Source organism: Ciona robusta, chromosome 5, assembly GCF_009617815.1.
Source record: "Ciona robusta chromosome 5, ASM961781v2".
In the NCBI taxonomy this organism is placed as follows: domain Eukaryota; kingdom Metazoa; phylum Chordata; class Ascidiacea; order Phlebobranchia; family Cionidae; genus Ciona; species Ciona robusta.
Genome location: NC_143239.1, coordinates 4,479,203 through 4,498,659, shown reverse-complemented (window position 1 = coordinate 4,498,659; position 19,457 = coordinate 4,479,203). Strand labels below are relative to the sequence as shown.

At 34.5% G+C, this 19,457-nt stretch overlaps 5 protein-coding genes across 7 annotated transcripts; 4 read left to right on the top strand and 1 right to left on the bottom strand.

Annotated features, from left to right (window-relative positions):
- Positions 1–963: 963 nt before the first annotated feature.
- On the top strand, positions 964–7,150 carry LOC149735826 (uncharacterized). Its single transcript, XM_089878312.1, has 6 exons — positions 964–1,071; positions 1,487–1,633; positions 1,823–2,513; positions 2,826–3,067; positions 3,478–3,653; positions 3,857–7,150. Exons 1-6 carry the CDS (start codon positions 970–972, stop codon positions 5,742–5,744), a joined length of 3,246 nt encoding a protein of 1,081 aa, XP_089734438.1. The 5' UTR covers positions 964–969; the 3' UTR covers positions 5,745–7,150.
- On the bottom strand, positions 6,792–7,726 carry LOC149735825 (uncharacterized). Its single transcript, XM_089878337.1, has 6 exons — positions 7,500–7,726; positions 7,388–7,423; positions 7,246–7,272; positions 7,169–7,187; positions 7,086–7,112; positions 6,792–7,026 (listed from the first exon to the last, which is right to left on the bottom strand). Exons 1-6 carry the CDS (start codon positions 7,568–7,570, stop codon positions 6,808–6,810), a joined length of 399 nt encoding a protein of 132 aa, XP_089734463.1. The 5' UTR covers positions 7,571–7,726; the 3' UTR covers positions 6,792–6,807.
- Positions 7,727–9,876: 2,150 nt separating this feature from the next.
- LOC149735824 (MIF4G domain-containing protein-like) lies at positions 9,877–11,214 on the top strand. 2 transcript variants are annotated; one of them, XM_089878335.1, is made up of 2 exons: positions 9,877–9,964; positions 10,055–11,214. In XM_089878335.1, the coding sequence occupies exon 2, from the start codon at positions 10,117–10,119 to the stop codon at positions 10,753–10,755; it is 639 nt and encodes a 212-aa protein (XP_089734461.1). In that variant the 5' UTR covers positions 9,877–9,964; positions 10,055–10,116; the 3' UTR covers positions 10,756–11,214. The 2 variants fall into 2 exon arrangements, with proteins under 2 accessions (XP_089734461.1, XP_089734460.1); XM_089878334.1 differs by having other exon boundaries at positions 10,019–11,214.
- Positions 11,215–11,277: 63 nt separating this feature from the next.
- Positions 11,278–12,245, top strand: LOC149735823 (U5 small nuclear ribonucleoprotein TSSC4-like). The gene has a single exon (XM_089878336.1). The coding sequence runs from the start codon at positions 11,282–11,284 to the stop codon at positions 11,933–11,935; it is 654 nt and encodes a 217-aa protein (XP_089734462.1). The 5' UTR covers positions 11,278–11,281; the 3' UTR covers positions 11,936–12,245.
- Positions 12,246–12,380: 135 nt separating this feature from the next.
- On the top strand, positions 12,381–17,961 carry LOC149735822 (microprocessor complex subunit DGCR8-like). 2 transcript variants are annotated; one of them, XM_089878324.1, is made up of 15 exons: positions 12,381–12,708; positions 12,880–12,965; positions 13,211–13,291; positions 13,478–13,624; positions 13,841–13,928; positions 14,259–14,414; positions 14,664–14,806; positions 15,068–15,131; positions 15,266–15,367; positions 15,470–15,606; positions 15,892–16,031; positions 16,310–16,409; positions 16,794–16,865; positions 17,134–17,281; positions 17,645–17,961. In XM_089878324.1, the coding sequence occupies exons 1-15, from the start codon at positions 12,621–12,623 to the stop codon at positions 17,821–17,823; spliced, it is 1,731 nt and encodes a 576-aa protein (XP_089734450.1). In that variant the 5' UTR covers positions 12,381–12,620; the 3' UTR covers positions 17,824–17,961. The 2 variants fall into 2 exon arrangements, with proteins under 2 accessions (XP_089734450.1, XP_089734449.1); XM_089878323.1 differs by having other exon boundaries at positions 17,642–17,961.
- Positions 17,962–19,457: the final 1,496 nt, after the last annotated feature.

The window sequence follows — 19,457 nt, the reverse complement described above, 5'->3', positions numbered from 1 at the left end:
ATGCAACTGGAGAACAGATAAAGTTTGAAACTTTAGAAAATGCTCAACAAGCCATACAGGCATTTGAGTGCAAAACGCTGACAAAGTTTATTCATTTTAACAAGAAAAAACATGGTAATCATAAGGCTGATTGGGTTTTAATTGTAATTTGTAAAATAAAGTTATAAAAAGACAAAATTATTCTGTATCACAGGCTTTATACATTTTAATGCACACCTTACGCACCTTACGTTGTGGCCCCCTATGCCAGGTTGGAGTGTTAGTACCCAGTAGTATAAGCAGATATGTACTGTTATTTTATTTTACCTTTTTATAGAATATATTAATAAACAATACAGGAATAATCTGTTTTACAGATCCTAGTAAAAGCTGTGTACATTTTAATGCACAAGACAACACACCTTATCTTGTGGCTGCGTATACCAGGCTAGAGTGTCAGCATGGGAGGGACAGAAATAAAGTTAGAAACGAAAAGAAAAGACTGAACCGTTTGGCAGGAAAAGTAACAGAAAATAATATTTCAGACTATAGTAAAAAAGAAGATCCTTACATGAACAGCCCTGGAGACTCATGTCGGCAATCGGCAATTGCTGACGGTTTTGCCGACGCATTTGGACAAACCGTCTGCAGTTTATTGCCAACGATGTAGAAAAAACTCAAAAAAAAAATTTGCAGTTATTTTAATATAAAAAAGTTTAGGAATTTATGTTTTTTTATTAAAAATCAGTCTAATCAGATACGAAACATTGGGCGCTCGTGTTATACGATACCGACTGTAATTCGAGACGTGCAAATGGCATATTGCCGACGTATTTTGAAAACCGTCGGCAACTGTAGTTTTATACGAGTCTCCAGGGCTGCATAAATAATCTAAATGATATATAATATTTAGTGTTCTTCAAAATCATTTTGACTTTTGAGTGTCTATTATAGTAACTATTACCTGTTTTTCATTAGATTGGCGATCATATGTATGAAGAAAAAAGATATATGTGTGTCCAGGGTTCCAAAAAAAGAAATTGCCCAGCTCACATAGGCCTTCGAGAAATCATTGAATTTCCAAAGCATAAGGTAATCTGTGTGATTTAGTAATGATAAGGCCTACTGTGTTATGTACTTATGTGTATTGTGTATACAATAACTTAAAAAAATTAAGTAAGTAAAATAATCATACCAAAGAAAAAATGTTGTTATTGATGGAAATATTAAAGTGTTATCTAAAAAAGGTTCTAGCGTACCACAAAAGGTTTCAAACAAAGAAACAAATTCTGAAACAAATGTGTGTCGAAACAGAAAATTTAACGGTCATGACTCATGTAACAATGCATAGGATTTTCCATAAGAAAAAGTCTCACTCAACTTTGACTCTTTGTAGAATACTAAACAAAAATTAAGAAACATGAATTTGGTATAATGAATGCTTCTGTTTGTTATTTATATATATATATATATATAAGGTTGATAACGTCTTATATCGATTTTAAAGTTGACCACTGGAAAAAAAAGTGAAAAAGACAAAGTATCAAGGAAGTTGCGATCAGCTGGTTTGTCTAATGTAATATGTGAAAAAAATAGGCGTTTCACTGTGCAATTTCCGTTGGACACTGATCACTCTGGACATCCTATTGGTGAAGTAAGTTGTATATCTAGACTAAAACCAAATCATTATATCCATTATTTTAAAAATAAATGGTCACATTTAAAACAGCCTAATTAACAGGTAATTTCTGATTACTTTACTGATTAATCAAAAGCAGTATGCCTAAGTTGTACCTGACCCTTACTTATGTTCCATCATACATAAAAATATTTCTATGCTTAGGCTGCAGGTATACTGCAGCGAGTTGACAAACGTCTGATAACTAAAACCGGACAGCTACTGGATGAAGGTGTAAGCTCTATCATGGAAATAAAACGCCATTTAAAATTGTATGTCATGCTCGAGCTATTTAAGAATGAAACACCTCCATCACTGACAAACAGAAGATTCTTTCCTACTAAAAAGGACCTAAGAAATCACTACAATGCGGCATTTGCAAAACGAAAGTTATCACATATTGATCAAGAAAACGTACATTTACTGATTAATGAATGGAGTAACAATTCTCTGGAAGACAATATGTTCTTTCGTTCATATGTTGCAAACGTTGAGAAAAAAATTATCTGTGATGATAATGATGATAGCATTCCTGTCATTTATTCAAAACAAACAATGCTATTTGTATATCAAACAGCTTGGCAACGAAGACTCTTAGTACGGTATGGCCAAGATATCTGTCTTCTGGATGCAACTTATAAGACATCAAAGTACGCATTGCCATTGTTCTTCCTGTGCATAAAGACCAATGTCAATTATCAAGTTGTTGCATGTTTTGTGACACAAAATGAGCGTCAATCTGACATCACAGAAGCTCTTGAAATGATAAAGACTTGGACACCCGGATGGAATCCCACATTTTTTATGACTGACAACTGTGAAGCCGAAATTCTCAGCATTGAAGCCACCTTTAAAGGTATAGTAGTGTCGGGGACAGTGGCGCAGCCAGAAAAACAAGCCCCTTCTCATAAATTATCTCCAAGCACAAATGACTAAATTTCGAATATATTTTTCATATATTATCTTGGTATTATATCAGTATCTTATATTTAAATAACCCATGAGATATAAATTATTGAATTAAAAGTAAAAAGGAAATTAATCGTGTATGCTGATTTGGGGAAAAAAACAAACTTGTTTTATAATGAGTTTTATCTTTAGTTTCAATTTGATTTATTCTTTATTTTTATTTAGGCATAATGTTTGCTTAGTTTTAACTTTTTCACAGGATGTAAAGTGCTCCTTTGTGATTTTCACCGGGAGCAGGCATGGCTACGTTGGCTCAGAAAGTCAGACAATGGTGTTGGACAGAAAAAAGATGCAGTTTTGTATAATTTACGGTCAGTGGCAAAAGCTGAAACCAATGAAGAAATGTTAAGTGCAGTAGACACACTTGAGCAGAGTGAAGCATACATGGAAAATCCAAAGCTTCAGAAGTACTTTAAAAATGTCTGGTTGAAAGAAAAAGAGGTCAATGATTATGCACACATATTTGTTTTTATTCTTTGTGGGTGAGGTCCTGGTCAAGGCCAGATTTGGCCCGTTACCCAAACACCCGGAAAGCCCATTAAGTCTTTCATGCGACCGGTGCCGCGACATCTCAGTCAGACACGTATTTTTGGCACCATTTCTTATCCTTGTTTGCTTACGAGTTACCACACTTTTTAACTTTATGTGTGATTTTTGCTTTAATACGGCTTATGATTTGGACAACCCATTAGTGACCACTGGGTTGGAACAATGTTCGTTAGGTGTCTTGCCCAAGCATCGCCGTTGAGCATCGTACCGGGGACATTTTGGTTACGATGCAGGCGCCTAAGCCTTGGTCCTGGACACTATGCTCACATAAATGTCTTAATAACTAAATATTTATTTTACAGAGATGGGTTTCGATGTATCGAGTGGGAAAAATGCGTGTGCCGGTTGGGACAAATAATGGGGTTGAGCGACAGAACCGCATGTTGAAAGAATGTCACATAAAGTTTCAGGTCGACAAATCCTTGTCCGGGCTCATCAAAGTTTTACACAAAGACTTTTTACCTGCGGGTTATAAAAAGTAAATACCATGTGATTATTTTTTTTAAATTAAACTTGTTTTGAAAATTAGAATCATTTTTAAAGAATATGGTTTGTAGTACAGCGAGAATATGTGTAAATGGACTTTGTACAACTCCTGCACCATGTGTTGACTTGTGAACTTACACCTTGTCGTCGTTGAAAAACGTATGTATTATTTACGCTATTCCCATATCTTTACAGATACATTGATGAAAACGCACTCGCATCGGACTCTTACAGATCTTATCTCAATTATGTTCCACCATATCTACACAATCGCCCACCTAAAGTTGTAAAGCATTGTATGAAAAGATTAAATAATGCTTCCTCAATTCCCACTGATGATGTCACTCGAGTTGGTTGTACTGTGTTCAAAGTGCGCAGCAGTGAGAGTTCGCTAGAATATGAGGTTTATTTTGGATCTGAATCAGAATTTCCAAAATGTTCTTGCCCTGACTTTAAGAAGTGGTTTTTACCATGCAAACATATGTTTGCTGTATTCAATAAATATGACGATGTTTCTTGGAATTCACTTCCAAAATGGTATTCAGACTCTGTTTATATCACTCTTGACAATTATGTTATAAAAACGAGTGATTATAACTCACTGAAACAATCGGATATTGATTATCAAGATAACCAAGAGAGGATACCAAATGAACCTATCACAGCGGTTACTGAAGTTAAAAGTAATGCGGAAAAAGAACAATCCAAATGTGACGAACCTTCCAAAAAAATTATTATTGAAATATTGGACAGCATAAATACTCTAAAAGATAAACTGTACGACGTGCACTCCCATGAAGCATTGGTTCATGCAAAAGAAGCCCTTAATGCTGTTCATCAAAATTTGGACAAGTTTTGTAAACATGAAGAAGGTGTAAGAGTACTAAAACCTCAAATTCCTATTAAGTTAAAAAAAAAGAGAAATATGCCTTCAACATTTGTGTATGATGAACTACCAAGAAAATTTCCAAAAACGAACAAGTTTAAATCCAGGCATGGTACTGTGGCTGAGGTCATGTCAGCTTTGCATGCAGTTACCCAGTTGGAACCTCCAAGTGACGTTGGTGTATTTCGTAAAAAAACAAAGCGGGTTGCAGCAGGAAATAGTCATGCTGAAAAAAGTCTGCCATGCAAAGTTATTAAAAAATCCATCACAAACGAAAAAAGTCTGCCATGCAAAGTTATTAAAAAATCCATCACAAACGAAAAAAGTCTGCCATGCAAAGTTGTTCAAAAATCCATCACAAACGAAAAAATTCTGCCATGCAAAGTTGTTCAAAAATCCATCACAGACAAAGCATTACAACATGGCCCGTATTCTGTAACATATCTTCAACTGTTATCCCTAGAATTGGAATTAATGCCTGAACAAATACAAAAAATACATGTCTATGACAAACAATTTCGGGTTGGTTGGCTGTATGATGAAATAATCAACAGTTTTCTCAGTTGCTTGTGCAGAGATAATGAGCATGTCATGTATGCTGACTCTGCGGTGGCACAAATGATGGAACGTGGGAACTCGTCATTAAGACGTTTGTGGACAAATGTAAATCTAAGCAAGAAGAAATTTATCTTTATTCCGTGGAACCCAAGTGGGTGTCATTGGGTGTTGCTGGCAGTAGACATCAAAAACAGACAATTGTTGTACTTAGATCCACTGGAAAAAGATTCATCACAACTGACAGTAAATATCGACAAAGCAAAGCTGTTTCTAAATAACGTACTGAATGATAAATTTGGTATCCAAATCACATCAGTCGACACAATGACAACAAAGCGGAAGTATCAGAGTGACTACATGAGCTGTGGACCACTGATCTGCATGTATGCAAAGTGGCTTTGCGAAGGAAAATCATTGCTGAAGCCAATTACTGGATCAAAGGGATCCAGAGAACTCATTCTTCGTATAATTACCAAAAACACACCACTTTGTATTAATATATGTGGTTCATGCAGAAGAGACAATGACAGAACCAATAGTTGGGTTCAATGTACGAAATGCCCACAGTGGTTTCATACCAAATGTGTTGGAATGAACATGATGCAAGCAAAAATGGATACAACATTCTGTTGCCCATAAATAAAGTATCTATACCTGAAAATGTGGTATCAAAATCACCTTAACATTACTTCTGTTAGAGAAACCTTATTTGATACAATGCTTACAGCAACTTACACTATGTTTCGTGTATGACCCGGCCAATGCTTATTATTCAAGCATATGCTATAACAGCAACATACACTATGTTTCGTGTATGACCCGGCCAATGCTTATTATTCAAGCATATGCTATAACAGCAACATACACTATGTTTCGTGTATGACCCGGCCAATGCTTATTATTCAAGCATATGCTATAACAGCAACATACACTGTTTCGTGTATGACCCGGCCAATGCTTATTATTCAAGCATATGCTATAACAGCAACATACACTGTTTCGTGTATGACCCGGCCAATGCTTATTATTCAAGCATATGCTATAACAGCAACATACACTGTTTCGTGTATGACCCGGCCAATGCTTATTATTCAAGCATATGCTATAACAGCAACATACACTGTTTCGTGTATGACCCGGCCAATGCTTATTATTCAAGCATATGCTATAACAGCAACATACACTGTTTCGTGTATGACCCGGCCAATGCTTATTATTCAAGCATATGCTATAACAGCAACATACACTGTTTCGTGTATGACCCGGCCAATGCTTATTATTCAAGCATATGCTATAACAGCAACATACACTGTTTCGTGTGTGACCCGGCCAATGCTTATTATTCAAGCATATGCTATAACAGCAACATACACTGTTTCGTGTATGACCCGGCCAATGCTTATTATTCAAGCATATGCTATAACAGCAACATACACTGTGTGTCTTGTAAGACCCTGCCAATTCTCAATATATTACATATCGGTACAATATGGCATTGCCGAGGTTGGTTAACATCTCCATTGTTTTCACACCATGGCATTGCGAAGGTTCTCCGGTGAAAACCTAACGATCACGCATACAAAGCGACCTCATGGGTGCGTGGTGGAACAGCTGACAATTTGATTTTTAAACTAACATTTAAATATACTGTTCTAGTTTTCTACAACATAAAAATGAATGCAAAAATGTTATATAAAATTTATTATTCGGCCGCCGGAACAACTTCGGCCGCCGCGACAACCTCGGCCGCCGGAACAACCTCGGCCGCCGCGACAACCTCGGCCGCCGGAACAACCTCGGCCACCGCGACGACCTCGGCCGCCGGAACAACCTCGGCCACCGCGACGACCTCGGCCGCCGGAACAACCTCGGCCACCGCGACGACCTCGGCCGCCGGAACGATCGCCTCCTCTCCTCTTCCCTAAATGTGTGAAAAAGGAGTAAAACTGGAACAATATATAAATACTAATAAATACATACCTCTGCTGCCCTCCTGCGCTTTATAAACTGAAAAAAATGTACAAATAAAAAATGAATCTGGATAATGAATGTATGGAACCTACATCTTCAAATGGCAGCCATCTGCAAAGTAAAGTGATAATAAGTCATGGTAAATAAAATATAGCCTATCACAACACACCTTCTGTAGGGGGCTATCCTCTTTTTTCTGTAAAACATAAAGGTATTGTAACAAACCTAAAACACTTACTTCGATTAGAATTTACTTTTACATTCTTGCTTTAGTTTTTAAATTGAACTGGTTATAATAAATTATCTCTCACCTTTGCAAAAATTTAAACCGGTGAAAGGGGATAAATCTGTAAAAAAAATATTTTTTTTATGGTTTTTATTTATTGAGTTAAACTAACAATAAAAGTCAAGAGTCAAGCTTACCCCCTTTCACCGCCTGTTTCTTCATCTAAAAACAAAATGATCATTATTAGTACCTTTTTATGTATATACATGCATCTGCTTATACACAAAAAATGTGCCTTGGATAAAACATTCCATTTGCAAAATTAGTCACTAATCTTTTATCCCTAGCTTCATGTTTATGGGACAAATACATAATAAATATCTTTTCTAAATCTTTCATAGCTTTAAAACTATAATCTAGTGAAAACATACTTTCCCCATCACCCCCTCTTCCGCCACTTGCTCCTTCACCGCCCCTCCATCTGCCACCCCCTCTTCCTCTACCCCCTCTTCCTCTACCCCCTCTTCCTCTAACCCCTCTTCCTCTACCCCCTCTGCCAACGCCCCGCTGGGTCATCTCTTCACTGTGATTATAAAGAAATATGTGAATAAAAATTATTCCAATCTAATAATAAACTTGGTACTTGCCTGACAACATACATAGTTGCACCGTTGTGCAGGCTTATGTTAATTTTACCCATTTATTGTTAATTTTTTCCCTATATACCATAAATAAAAATTAGGATTTAATGTTAGAGGTAAAGGATTTAAAATGTGAGGGTTGAATGATTGTTAAAGAATAACACGCTTTGTATATAACTCCAGCAATGAGTGATGAATTGTAAACTTATACCAGTTAACCGTACTTGCTGTGTCAACAAAGGACAACAATTTTGATTGTGAAATAATTAAGTAATATATATATATAAATATTTGAAATTAGCAGTAACATTACCAGCTTTTAAAATATTAATTGTTTTTAAAAATTTCATGTATCTTTATTCATCTTAATCAGTTAGCCTATTACACAAAACAATATAAAAGCAGACAACCAAAACTTTAGTTCTATTAAAATAACATTAAACAACAAATATGCTCCAGGGTTATGTCGAATTTTACTTAAAATAATACTAAACAACAAATATGCTCCAGGGCTATGTCAAATGTTAAAAATATATGCTCTAGGGCTATGGCGAATCTTACTTAAAATAATACTAAACAACAAATATGCTCCAGGGCTATGTCAAATTTTACTCAAAATAACACTAAACAACAAATATGCTCCAGGGCTATGTCAAATTTTACTCAAAATAACACTAAACAACAAATATGCTCCAGGGCTAAGTCAAATTTTACTCAAAAAAACACTAAACAACAAATATGCTCCAGGGCTGTGTCAAATTTTAAAAATATATGCTCCAGGGCTATGTCGAATCTTACTTAAAATAACACTAAACAACAAATATGCTCCAGGGCTAAGTCAAATTTTACTCAAAATAACACTAAACAACAAATATGCTCCAGGGCTAAGTCAAATTTTACTCAAAAAAACACTAAACAACAAATATGCTCCAGGGCTGTGTCAAATTTTAAAAATATATGCTCCAGGGCTATGTCGAATTTTACTTAAAATAACACTAAACAACAAATATGCTCCAGGGCTGTGTCAAATTTTAAAAATATATGCTCCAGGGCTATGTCAAATTTTACTTAAAATAACACTAAACAACAAATATGCTCCAGGGCTATGTCAAATTTTAAAAATATATGCTCCAGGGCTAAGTCAAATTTTACTCAAAATAACACTAAACAACAAATATGCTCCAGGGCTAAGTCAAATTTTACTCAAAATAACACCAAACAACAAATATGCTCCAGGGCTGTGTCAAATTTTAAAAATATATCCTCCAGGGCTATGTCGAATTTTATTTAAAATAACACCAAACAACAAATATGCTCCAGGGCTGTGTCAAATTTTAAAAATATATGCTCCAGGGCTATGTCGAATTTTACTTAAAATAACACTTAACAACAAATATGCTCCAGGGCTGTGTCAAATTTTAAAAATATATGCTCCAGGGCTATGTCAAATTTTACTTAAAATAACACTAAACAACAAATATACTCCAGGGCTATGTCAAATTTTAAAAATATATGCTCCAGGGCTAAGTCAAATTTTACTCAAAATAACACTAAACAACAAATATGCTCCAGGGCTAAGTCAAATTTTACTCAAAATAACACCAAACAACAAATATGCTCCAGGGCTGTGTCAAATTTTAAAAATATATGCTCCAGGGCTATGTCGAATTTTACTTAAAATAACACTAAACAACAAATATGCTCCAGGGCTGTGTCAAATTTTAAAAATATATGCTCCAGGGCTATGTCGAATTTCACTTAAAACAACACTAAACAACAAATATGCTCAAAAAACTAAATATTGCTAAACCACATGCTGCTTTAAAATTGCGCAATAACATTGACACGCTCGTCGACCTCATAGAAATATCTAACTACGTCATACTAAGGGGATTTTCGGAAAGCTTCCAGCCTGAGCGTTAAAGCATTAACCGCGGGAAGTAGTATGTGATTTTGTTTGGACTTAGTAGATTACCTGCAGTATGTATAGCGAAGAGTTGAGAAAACATCACGCGATCACGGCAAGTATTAGTTTGGGGAAATAATGTCGTACTAAAATTACTGTATCTTTTAAGGTGAACTTTTTAAATAAACGTATACAAAAATGCCAGATACACGTGTGCTCACGGATTCTCTAAAACAAAACATCAACAAGATCGAATGCACTCCGGAAATGCAAACCTTAATATATGATGCTGTTCTAAATCCAAACAAATTAAATGAACATGCCTGGGTAAAATTGGTTGAATCTGTAACAATAAAAGCAACCCAAAACTTGAGTCATGGCCGTGCAGCTGCCAAAATATGTAATGACATTGCTCAAACTGAACAGCGATTGGCTGAAACTACTGGAAAGGAAAAGGTATTTCGAAAAACTTTGTTAAACCAACTTCAAAGCGTGTACACTCGACATAAGGAAAACCAGTATAGGAATGTTGACACTTGGGTGGGTTTTGTCAATTTTCTCTGCTCTGTGTTTGATGTTTTACAAATCAACAATATGCCGCTAATGGTTTTAATATCACCAGTGTATGAGGTGCTGAATATCTTAACTGAAGACCGTTTTATTGAAAAGGAAATTGCAATACAGTGTCTTGTAACTCAGCTACAGTTCATAGGGGAAGAAATAGAAAAACACAACAAAGCAAAAATGAAGGACCTTGTAAAACAACTTAACAAAATGTTTTTAAGCGATAAAACTTCACAGTTGTCCCGTCTTATGCTGCTTGAAATCATTGAATTACAATGTGGTGGATGGAAGCTATCACGTGATGCTTATGCTTATTATTATGAAGAGGTGGTAAAGACTTAACTACATTAAAAGTATATATATTTATATATATATATCTGCAACTGCAATAACCGTTTCTAATTTGTTTTCATTTTGATGCTTTTGTTGAGCATGATAAATTTAACAACAAATATTAATGGCTTATTGACTTCTACTTTCTACACACACTTTTATTTTCCGTCAAATTTTTTAAATAAATAAACAAAAGTTTTTGTCCGAATGAAATGTTTAAAGTGTTAATACTAAATTGTCACATGCTGATACATACTTTATGGGTTTCTACTCTTCTTGTCCATTATGTGAGTATGTGTCGCTGCATTTTTCCTTAAAGATGTTTGCCTTTGATACTTACTTATGGTTTATGTTTCTTATCCATTATGTAAGTATGGGTCTCTGAATTTGTTTTTAAAGTTGTTTTTCTTTGTTATTTACTATATAACTTGGTATATGTGTTCAATCTACTGGGTTGGTGCATTACAGTGGGAAACATTACACATACCCTATATATATATCAAGTTTAACTAAAATAGGTTTTCTATTTTAATCTATGGGGATCACTATGGAAACTGGGAAGGAAGAAGAAGAATTTGCAGAAAGGAAAAATTCTGTTTTTGCACAACTGGATAAAATTAAGAATAATTTATCGTCCAATCTTGATATTGAAAAAGCTGTAAAACGAAAGAAACCTTCTGCTGCATCTGTGGGCACTGTGGCAGCAAATACATTACCGAATTACAAAAAACAACCAGAGAAATGGACCAAGTACGATTTAAAAGAAACAAATGTATCCAGCGACCGGCAAAATACTTTGGCGGCGTTTTCGTTTCTGCATGATTTAAAGAAGCGAGCCAAAACTGAGGACAATTCCACAGTTGATAACTCAGCAGAGCCAATGAGCATCGAAACTGTTGAGGACAATGGGATAAAGTTTAAAAAGCCAATGCAGCCCAAAGGAAGAAGACATGGTGAAGCCATGAAAACGGACTGTGCTGAAAGCAGCAAAGTGGAGCTGGATCATTTAGAAGAAAATGTTTCGGCGGAGGAATACCAAGCAGCTATTCTAGCAAAATGGGAAGATAAAAATAAAACTGACTCCACAATTTTAGAATCTGGGTCTGCAGTTTTTAAAAATCCGCAAAAATCGAATCGTAAAGGGAAAAATATTAGAGCCAGGGTGAGACGTGCTTCTGATAGCGACTGAATTTAAAAGTATTAACACTATTTCTGTGTTAATTTAGCACTTAATAACAGTTGGTGCTAACTCGAATTAATAGCGGTAAATTGTGAAAATTGCTTCCATGCTGTTTCATTTTTGGTTTGTATAAACTGTAAAGTAGTATTGCCTAAAATTTTAATACTTAAGGTATTCTATCAGTGAAAATTCTTTTGCTGCAAGTTTTGTTCAATTGCGTAATGATAATAATTTGATTTTTTAATTCTCTTTCTCGTTTGAAACCTTTGATTGTATTGTATCACTGTGAATTCTGTTTAACCAACAGGGTTGACATGCTCATTTCCTCACCAATTATGTATTGCAAAAGCATAACGTGGATGTGGACTTGATAGCATGGTTAATCCACATTCTGACAAAAAAAATAATAATTCTAATCATTTGTAATATCAGTTCATATTCAAGTGTTTTATTCTGCATTCAAGAAAGCTTATAGAGCAGAACGATATATTTCACACCCTTTGTGGAATTTTTGAAATAGTGTATGCAATTTACCATTATACCAGAAATTACACAAAGCAACTGACGGAAATATATATCTCAAAATAATAAATTTACCTAAGCAGAAGCTTTTCTTACACCAAATTGGCTTTATTTTATCTTTAATTTGCATAGCTTTTATTCTCCCCACTTATCTGGCATAAGTTTACAAAACATGGACATCCTTGAAATGCTAGATATGGGAAACTTTCCTCCTTCAGATGATGAGGGAACAGACAAGATAAATGTTGACAATGATTTTGGTTGGTAGTATTAATACATTTAAAAGATTATGCATGCTAAAAGTTAATTTAATTTAAAAATAATGCATGTTATTTAAAGTCATTAAATAGTGACAATATGAATATTTAGAAAATGTTAATAATTTATGCCAGTTAACTATTCTTCTTCTTACATAAATTTAAAATGTTAAGTTTCGACATTGTTGCCAAATGATGAAGTTAATGGAGATTCTATTGTACTTGAAGATGCAAATTCTTTACCTGCAGAACCAGATCAGGTAAGTTAAAAGTATGCCAATCATTTGGTAATTTGTAAACGTCTCTTTTGGCAGCTTATACGGGTATTTGAATATGAGGTAAAATTGGGTACCATAATACATTACAAGAAAAGCTGTTTTGGATATAGGAATTTAGGTCTAGCCTCTAATATATACAAGGTGCGTTAACAATTTGATGATTTTAACTTGATCTATTCTTTCGTGCATAAAATCTAGTTATAAAGTTGCTTCTGGTTAATTTTTAGAAAGATGAGCATTTAGTTGTCAATTCCACCTCTGAAACAACAGTGAGTCCGGTAAGATACATCACGAAAAGAACATTGAAAGTGAGTTCTATTTAAGAATAAAAGAATTATTACCTAATATGTGGTAACTCATTAGTGGGCACAGAGGTAAAAAAGAGAACATACCTTTTATACGACTGTCCTTGCCTCACCATAAGAGGAAAAATAAGAGGCATTTATTAATACTGTTACTTTTATTATTTTATAAAAAAATTGTGTTTTTTAAAGTACCAATGTCCCATTTCGTCTTTGGAACCTTTACCCGAAGATTGGATGATGGTTTCACATAAAAGTGGTATTCCTGTGTACCTTAATAAGAAAACCAAAGTTGTAACGCTGTCCCGTCCTTACGTAGTCGCTGCTGGCAATGTGAAGGTATGTGGAAACGTATATATTAACTGCATCAATAGGTAGTTATTTTTGGCTTTTTTACAGATATGTTTATGCAAACTATAGTTTATGTATGTGTAGTATATGTATTTACAAACTATAATTCATATATGTGTGATATATTTTTGTTCAAACTTTAATACTGTTTTGTTTTTAAAGACATTATACTGTGCAATATGATTTTACCATTTATTTTGACAGAAACACAATATTCCCATCAGTAGTATTCCATGTCTTGATTATTTGAAAACTGTGGATAGATTCAACCAAGTAAAGACATCCAATGAAAGTAGGGTATTTATTTGAATATATATTATTTATGCAAAATGAAATATTTGGTATAAAAATACTCTACGTGCTGTCACTGCCGTGGAAAAGTGGTTAACACACCTGCTAGCCCAGAATTTTCAGGTTTGGGGCTTGTTAATGCTGTATCCGTGTGTGTTTGTGACCTTGTAAGAAGACACGTGGTGTGTGAAATAGACCACAAGTGTCATAGGGACTGTCGTTGCCAAACCAAGCGAGAATAGATAACTTACATTCATTTGTCCAGCCACATAGCAATATTACAATTATAGATTTTATAGTACTGCTGACATTTACAGTAAAGCTATTATAGGCACCTCATCTGAAATCAAAATTGGTCAAATTAATGAAGATCAGGCTTGCACTGAAAACAACACAGCTCAAAATGCCAGTGCTGTCCCTGCACCAAATATTGAAGTTGGAAACACTGCTCCAGTTTTAATTAAAACACCAACAACAGAACACATAGGTTTGAAAAAAATCTCTTTTTTACTCTTTAGGTATAAATTTAGAACATAAAAGTGCTGGTCCTGTAAATCATTATGTTTGGTGAATATATAAATTACAAATACCCATTATGTTTTAAAAGTAGCTTATGCAATTTATCTACATTATCAGGCATACATAAAAAAATATAAAGACGTCAAAAAAACAATCACTCACAAAGTTAATTTGTGGTAACTCGAAACTTCATTCATTCATTCATACACTTCTTTAGATGACACAGAATTGGAAGAATATCTAAACAAGCGTTTTATGTTTGAAACAACACAAATCCCTCATTTTGAGAAGTGGGCAGATAAGAGGAAGTTTGTGAAAAAACAAAAAGAAGCAATAGAGAATGAAGGAGCTCCTAAAAAGGTAAACTCTTCAAATAATTATTTAACCTTCATGGGTTAAAATTTTAAAGTTATATTAAAAGTTATTATCTTAAAAAAAAAACAAGTTATTATCTTACAATTATGATTACCCAAAACCTGTTATTATCCTAAAACAACATCTAATTTTAAACTTAAAATGTTTAGAAACATAGAATCTGGTGTACATTTATGTCATCATGTAAAGGCATCACAATTGATATGTAGAAAAGAGATAACTTAATATATGTATATTATTCTACAGTTGGGGCCAGCTAAGGTTATAACACTAAGCATACCAAGGGATGGAGATTCAGATAAACCACACAGTAAGTTCAACTATTGTTGTAAATTATAAATACATACCAGAATGTTTTCCACTGGTTTAATGTAGTTTACATAGCTTTTATCCTGTTACATAGTTTTATTTATGAAAAATAAGAATTATGTATATTTTATACAGAACTTACATTTTCTACAAGCGTGAAGCCAATGATATGCATTCTACATGAATATGCACAAAGTGTATTGCGTACCAAACCACATTATATATTTGCAACTAATGGTAAGTATACTCATTACTTACTGTTTTAGGAAAAAAAATTTAAATTTTCACAATATACTGGGTCTACGTAAGGGAGGTTATAATATAAATTTTATTTCACAGAGGATGCAAGTGACCCATTCCAAGCTACGATCGTTCTGAATGAAAAAAACTACGGAACTGCCTCAGGAATTAATAAGAAAAGTGCTAAAAACAAAGCAGCTCTACTTACAATGGAAATGCTAGTGCCTGGGTTTAAAGTAAGTTGTTCATGTTGCTTATAATAAAATACATCACATCTTTGGTCATTTCTAAGTTGTTTATGTTCTATGTTGTGCTACTACCCACCGGACCACTGCGCCTTGTAAACTCTTTTGACTCCTTTCAATTTGAAAATTAAACCTAAATTAAGGTCACGTCATTGACCACATTAGTGTCAAGTGTTCTGAGTATTAAACCCAGTGTCTTAAGTCAAACAAATTCTTTAAACTTGTCCTGAAATAGTAAAGTTAAAAGTACCACTATAAAACTTTCTCTATCTTCAGGAACAAGTTGAGTCTTTATCAAACGAGCAGTCCTTGGAATATTTTGATGAAGTTTCCATCACCGACCCACGAGTTCATGAACTTTGTGTCCACGCTGGTAACTTTCTTCCACATCAACTTCTTACTGAGTGTTTGAAACGGTTCGTGTTTTAACATCTGCAACATTAGGCTAATGTTATTATTACGAGCATAACGGCATTTGCTCCAACCCAGTGGCCGCAAATGAGTTGTACAAATTGTCAGCCATACAAAAAAAATCAATCTCAAAGTTATATACGGAGTAACTCGTAAGGTGACACGAGGTTTTTGTCTTTCTCAGTGTAACCATACAATATTTTATTCTATCATTCTTGTAATTGTGGTTAGTTAGTTGTGCTTCATTTGTTTATTTTATTTCATTCAATAATATTGCTTTCAGGAATCAAGGTATAGCTGACACTGCTGTTCAGTTTGATGTTCAAGTTGGCAAATCGAAAATGATTGAATACAAGATGACTTGTGGCAAGCATGTTGTTACAGTAAGTGTTGTAAGCAAACTAGAAACTATATAACAAATAATATTGAATATATTTCAATTATTTTGTGTTAAAGTGGATTTTATATATGTATGTCCAATTTTTTTAGATTTGTTCTATTTTAAAATCTGCTGTATTTGACTTTTTACATCACCGAAAAAAAAAAAATTAAAGCGAAACATTTAAAATAAAGGCAATCCTATTATACATATGGGCTGTAATGTTTATTTTAAAACTGTTTAGAAAATCCATTTATGGGTCTGTTAGTGTTATATATTTATCTGTATAAATTTGTTTTAGAAGAAAAATCAACCAACCAGTGTGTTTTTCCGTAAGGTTGGTAGCCTATTGTAGTTTACTCATAATAAATATAAAGCATTATTACAGGGTACAGCAAAGAATAAAAAGGTCGGAAAACAACTGGCCTCACAGCAGATATTGAAACTTCTGCATCCAAATGTAAGTATGGCCAACATTTCAAAATAAAATCCTAAAATTATTGGGTTTTTATATAAACCATTCTAAATCTTGAAATAAAAAGTATAGAAAGTTAGTTAGATGCGATAGATGGTGTATGTTTTCTATTTTACAATGGTTATGTCTTTCACTATGGCATGCTATGGATCTAAGTCAAAGTCCAGGCTTTGCCATTAAATGACCTATGCTTACAGGCTTTTGCACATACCCATAATTTGGCATGTTACAAATTCTAATATCTAATTTCCAGATGCAAACTTGGGGTGAATTAATCCACGCTTATGGAACATCAGTAGCAGAGAAACGGGCACGGAAGAAAAATATTGAACAAGAAATATTTGAACTCAAACAAAGACGGAATTTAGATTCTAGCCAGAAATCTTCAAATAAAGATGAAGGTAGAAAGATATTTTATATTGGCTTTTTTATTTATGAAAATGAATAAATTATTGCGAGTAATTGCCAATTCAATTGTGGAGTGCGACGGGACACATTTAGCACATAATATCCAAACTACCTGATCGTGTTTTAAACAATTAGCAATGGTCTATAACTCTATATGAAAGTCGTGAGGATATGGTTTTATACTTTTTTAAATGTTCTTTGTTTACTACCAAATTGGACAAGAAAATAGAATGAAAAGGTATCTTCTCTCACCCTACTATATTAGTAAAGTTTAGGAAAATTGTAAATATTTGATACATGTTTTTTTGGTTATAAAGACATGTAACATAGCTGGCACGTTCCTATTTCCCCAGAAGCAGACGGCGATTCTCAGGAAAAGAAAAACGCGCTCGCACCAAATCCCGAACTGCTCAATAAACTTCGAGATATGATGATGGCATTGGAGCAAGAGTCGAGCTCAAAAAAACGGCCTGGAGAGCCAGATACTGACCAACCAAGTAAAAAAAGAAACAAACTTCTATTGATTGATGTCTAATAGGAAACTTGCAAAATACGCCAGCAATGTTCGTATGGATGAAATGTCGTTTTAGATGCGTGCATTATTTTTGTAATCGTGTCTGAGTGTTCCGTATCGTTTAAACAATCAAATTGCAATAAACAACTCAAAATGCAACGTGTCGCATGTTTATTTTCGTTTTTTTGGGAACCATGATTAACTGGACCACTCAAGAGGTATATGATAGGTGTTGTACTCCGCACCATGTGTAGTGGCTTTATGCAGCTTTTATTGCTGCCAAGGTACTATTGTGTGCAAGAACCGTAAGCACTGGATATAATCAGTTACGTGTATAAGTGCGAAAATCGCTGGCAACGTTTACGACTGAATTATTATTATCACGATGGGTATCTGACAGAAGTATGACGCAGCTGCTCAATAAATAGTCTTTGTTTACTACCAAATGGGATCATGTCTCATCTTACCCCAACCTGCAACAAATAGCATCGTACCCGATGCCCAAATAAAGGCGGTCATTGAAATAGTGTCTTCGAGAGGTTTTCGGTGGAGAATTTTTGGGGAGGATAAAACTCCGTAGAGCAAAAAATGCACCGGAAACACGTTAAATTCCAATGCAGTTGCAATCAGCGTTTATTGCCTTCCCCGCCTCTTGTGTTAACCCGCCGTTCTCAAACATCGTCCTTACAACACGCCGCCTTCGCAGCAGTGAGCTTGAATGGGATTGGCTCTGCAACAGAATGGGATTATATTTGCTACAAGATTGAAGTTGAGTGTTACTTTTAACAACTATAACTAGATTGATATTTTGTATTCTGTAATTATATTGTTATATATATAATAGTACTGTTTAGTTAATATTTAGTTACAGAACATTAAATTATCGTTTATATTGTTATAATAATACTAATGCACTACTAATATTTTACTAGCAATGTGCCTTGTGTTTAAAACTTATTTTAATTTAGAAGTAATTAATACTTTAACCCATTTTATTTCAGAAATTACGCTGCGTTTTTATTACGTTATTATACACGTCACTCGCGCCGTTTTATTGGTTACACAATTTACGCGTTCGTTACGTCACAATCGCAGCGTAGGTTACGTAACCGTAATTTTGAATGACAACGTGTCATATAAGCGTCGCATTCGCTACCGCTCGCGATTATTACGTCATAGTTAGTTCGTCAACGCCCATTTGCGACACAATACGCGTACGCTCCTCTGCGATTTTAAAAATGCGGACGTCCCGCGGCGTGTTTTTTTATTATGGGGCCCCATGCGTGTTTTGCGTGAACGCAAGGCACATTGCTTAATCTAACTTTAATTAATCTTGATTTGCGCTAAAGCGCGAATGAAGCAAGAAGATCAAAGAACTGGTAAGTTAAATCACATTTGGCAATGTTACGTAAACTTGATATTTTCTAGGTGAAACATCTCGATGTGACGTCACGAAGTGGTGATGACGCAACAGAAGAACCCACTTCGTAAGTTATTGAATATCAAAAACCTAATCCAGTGAAATGGGAGTTTTAAAATTTTCCATATTATTAGAAAATGGTATGTGACGTCACAGGATCCAGCGAACCGTCAAGCTTGAAACTGGAATGAAGGTAACTGTGACGTAACATTATATAAACTAAATTTTAACGACT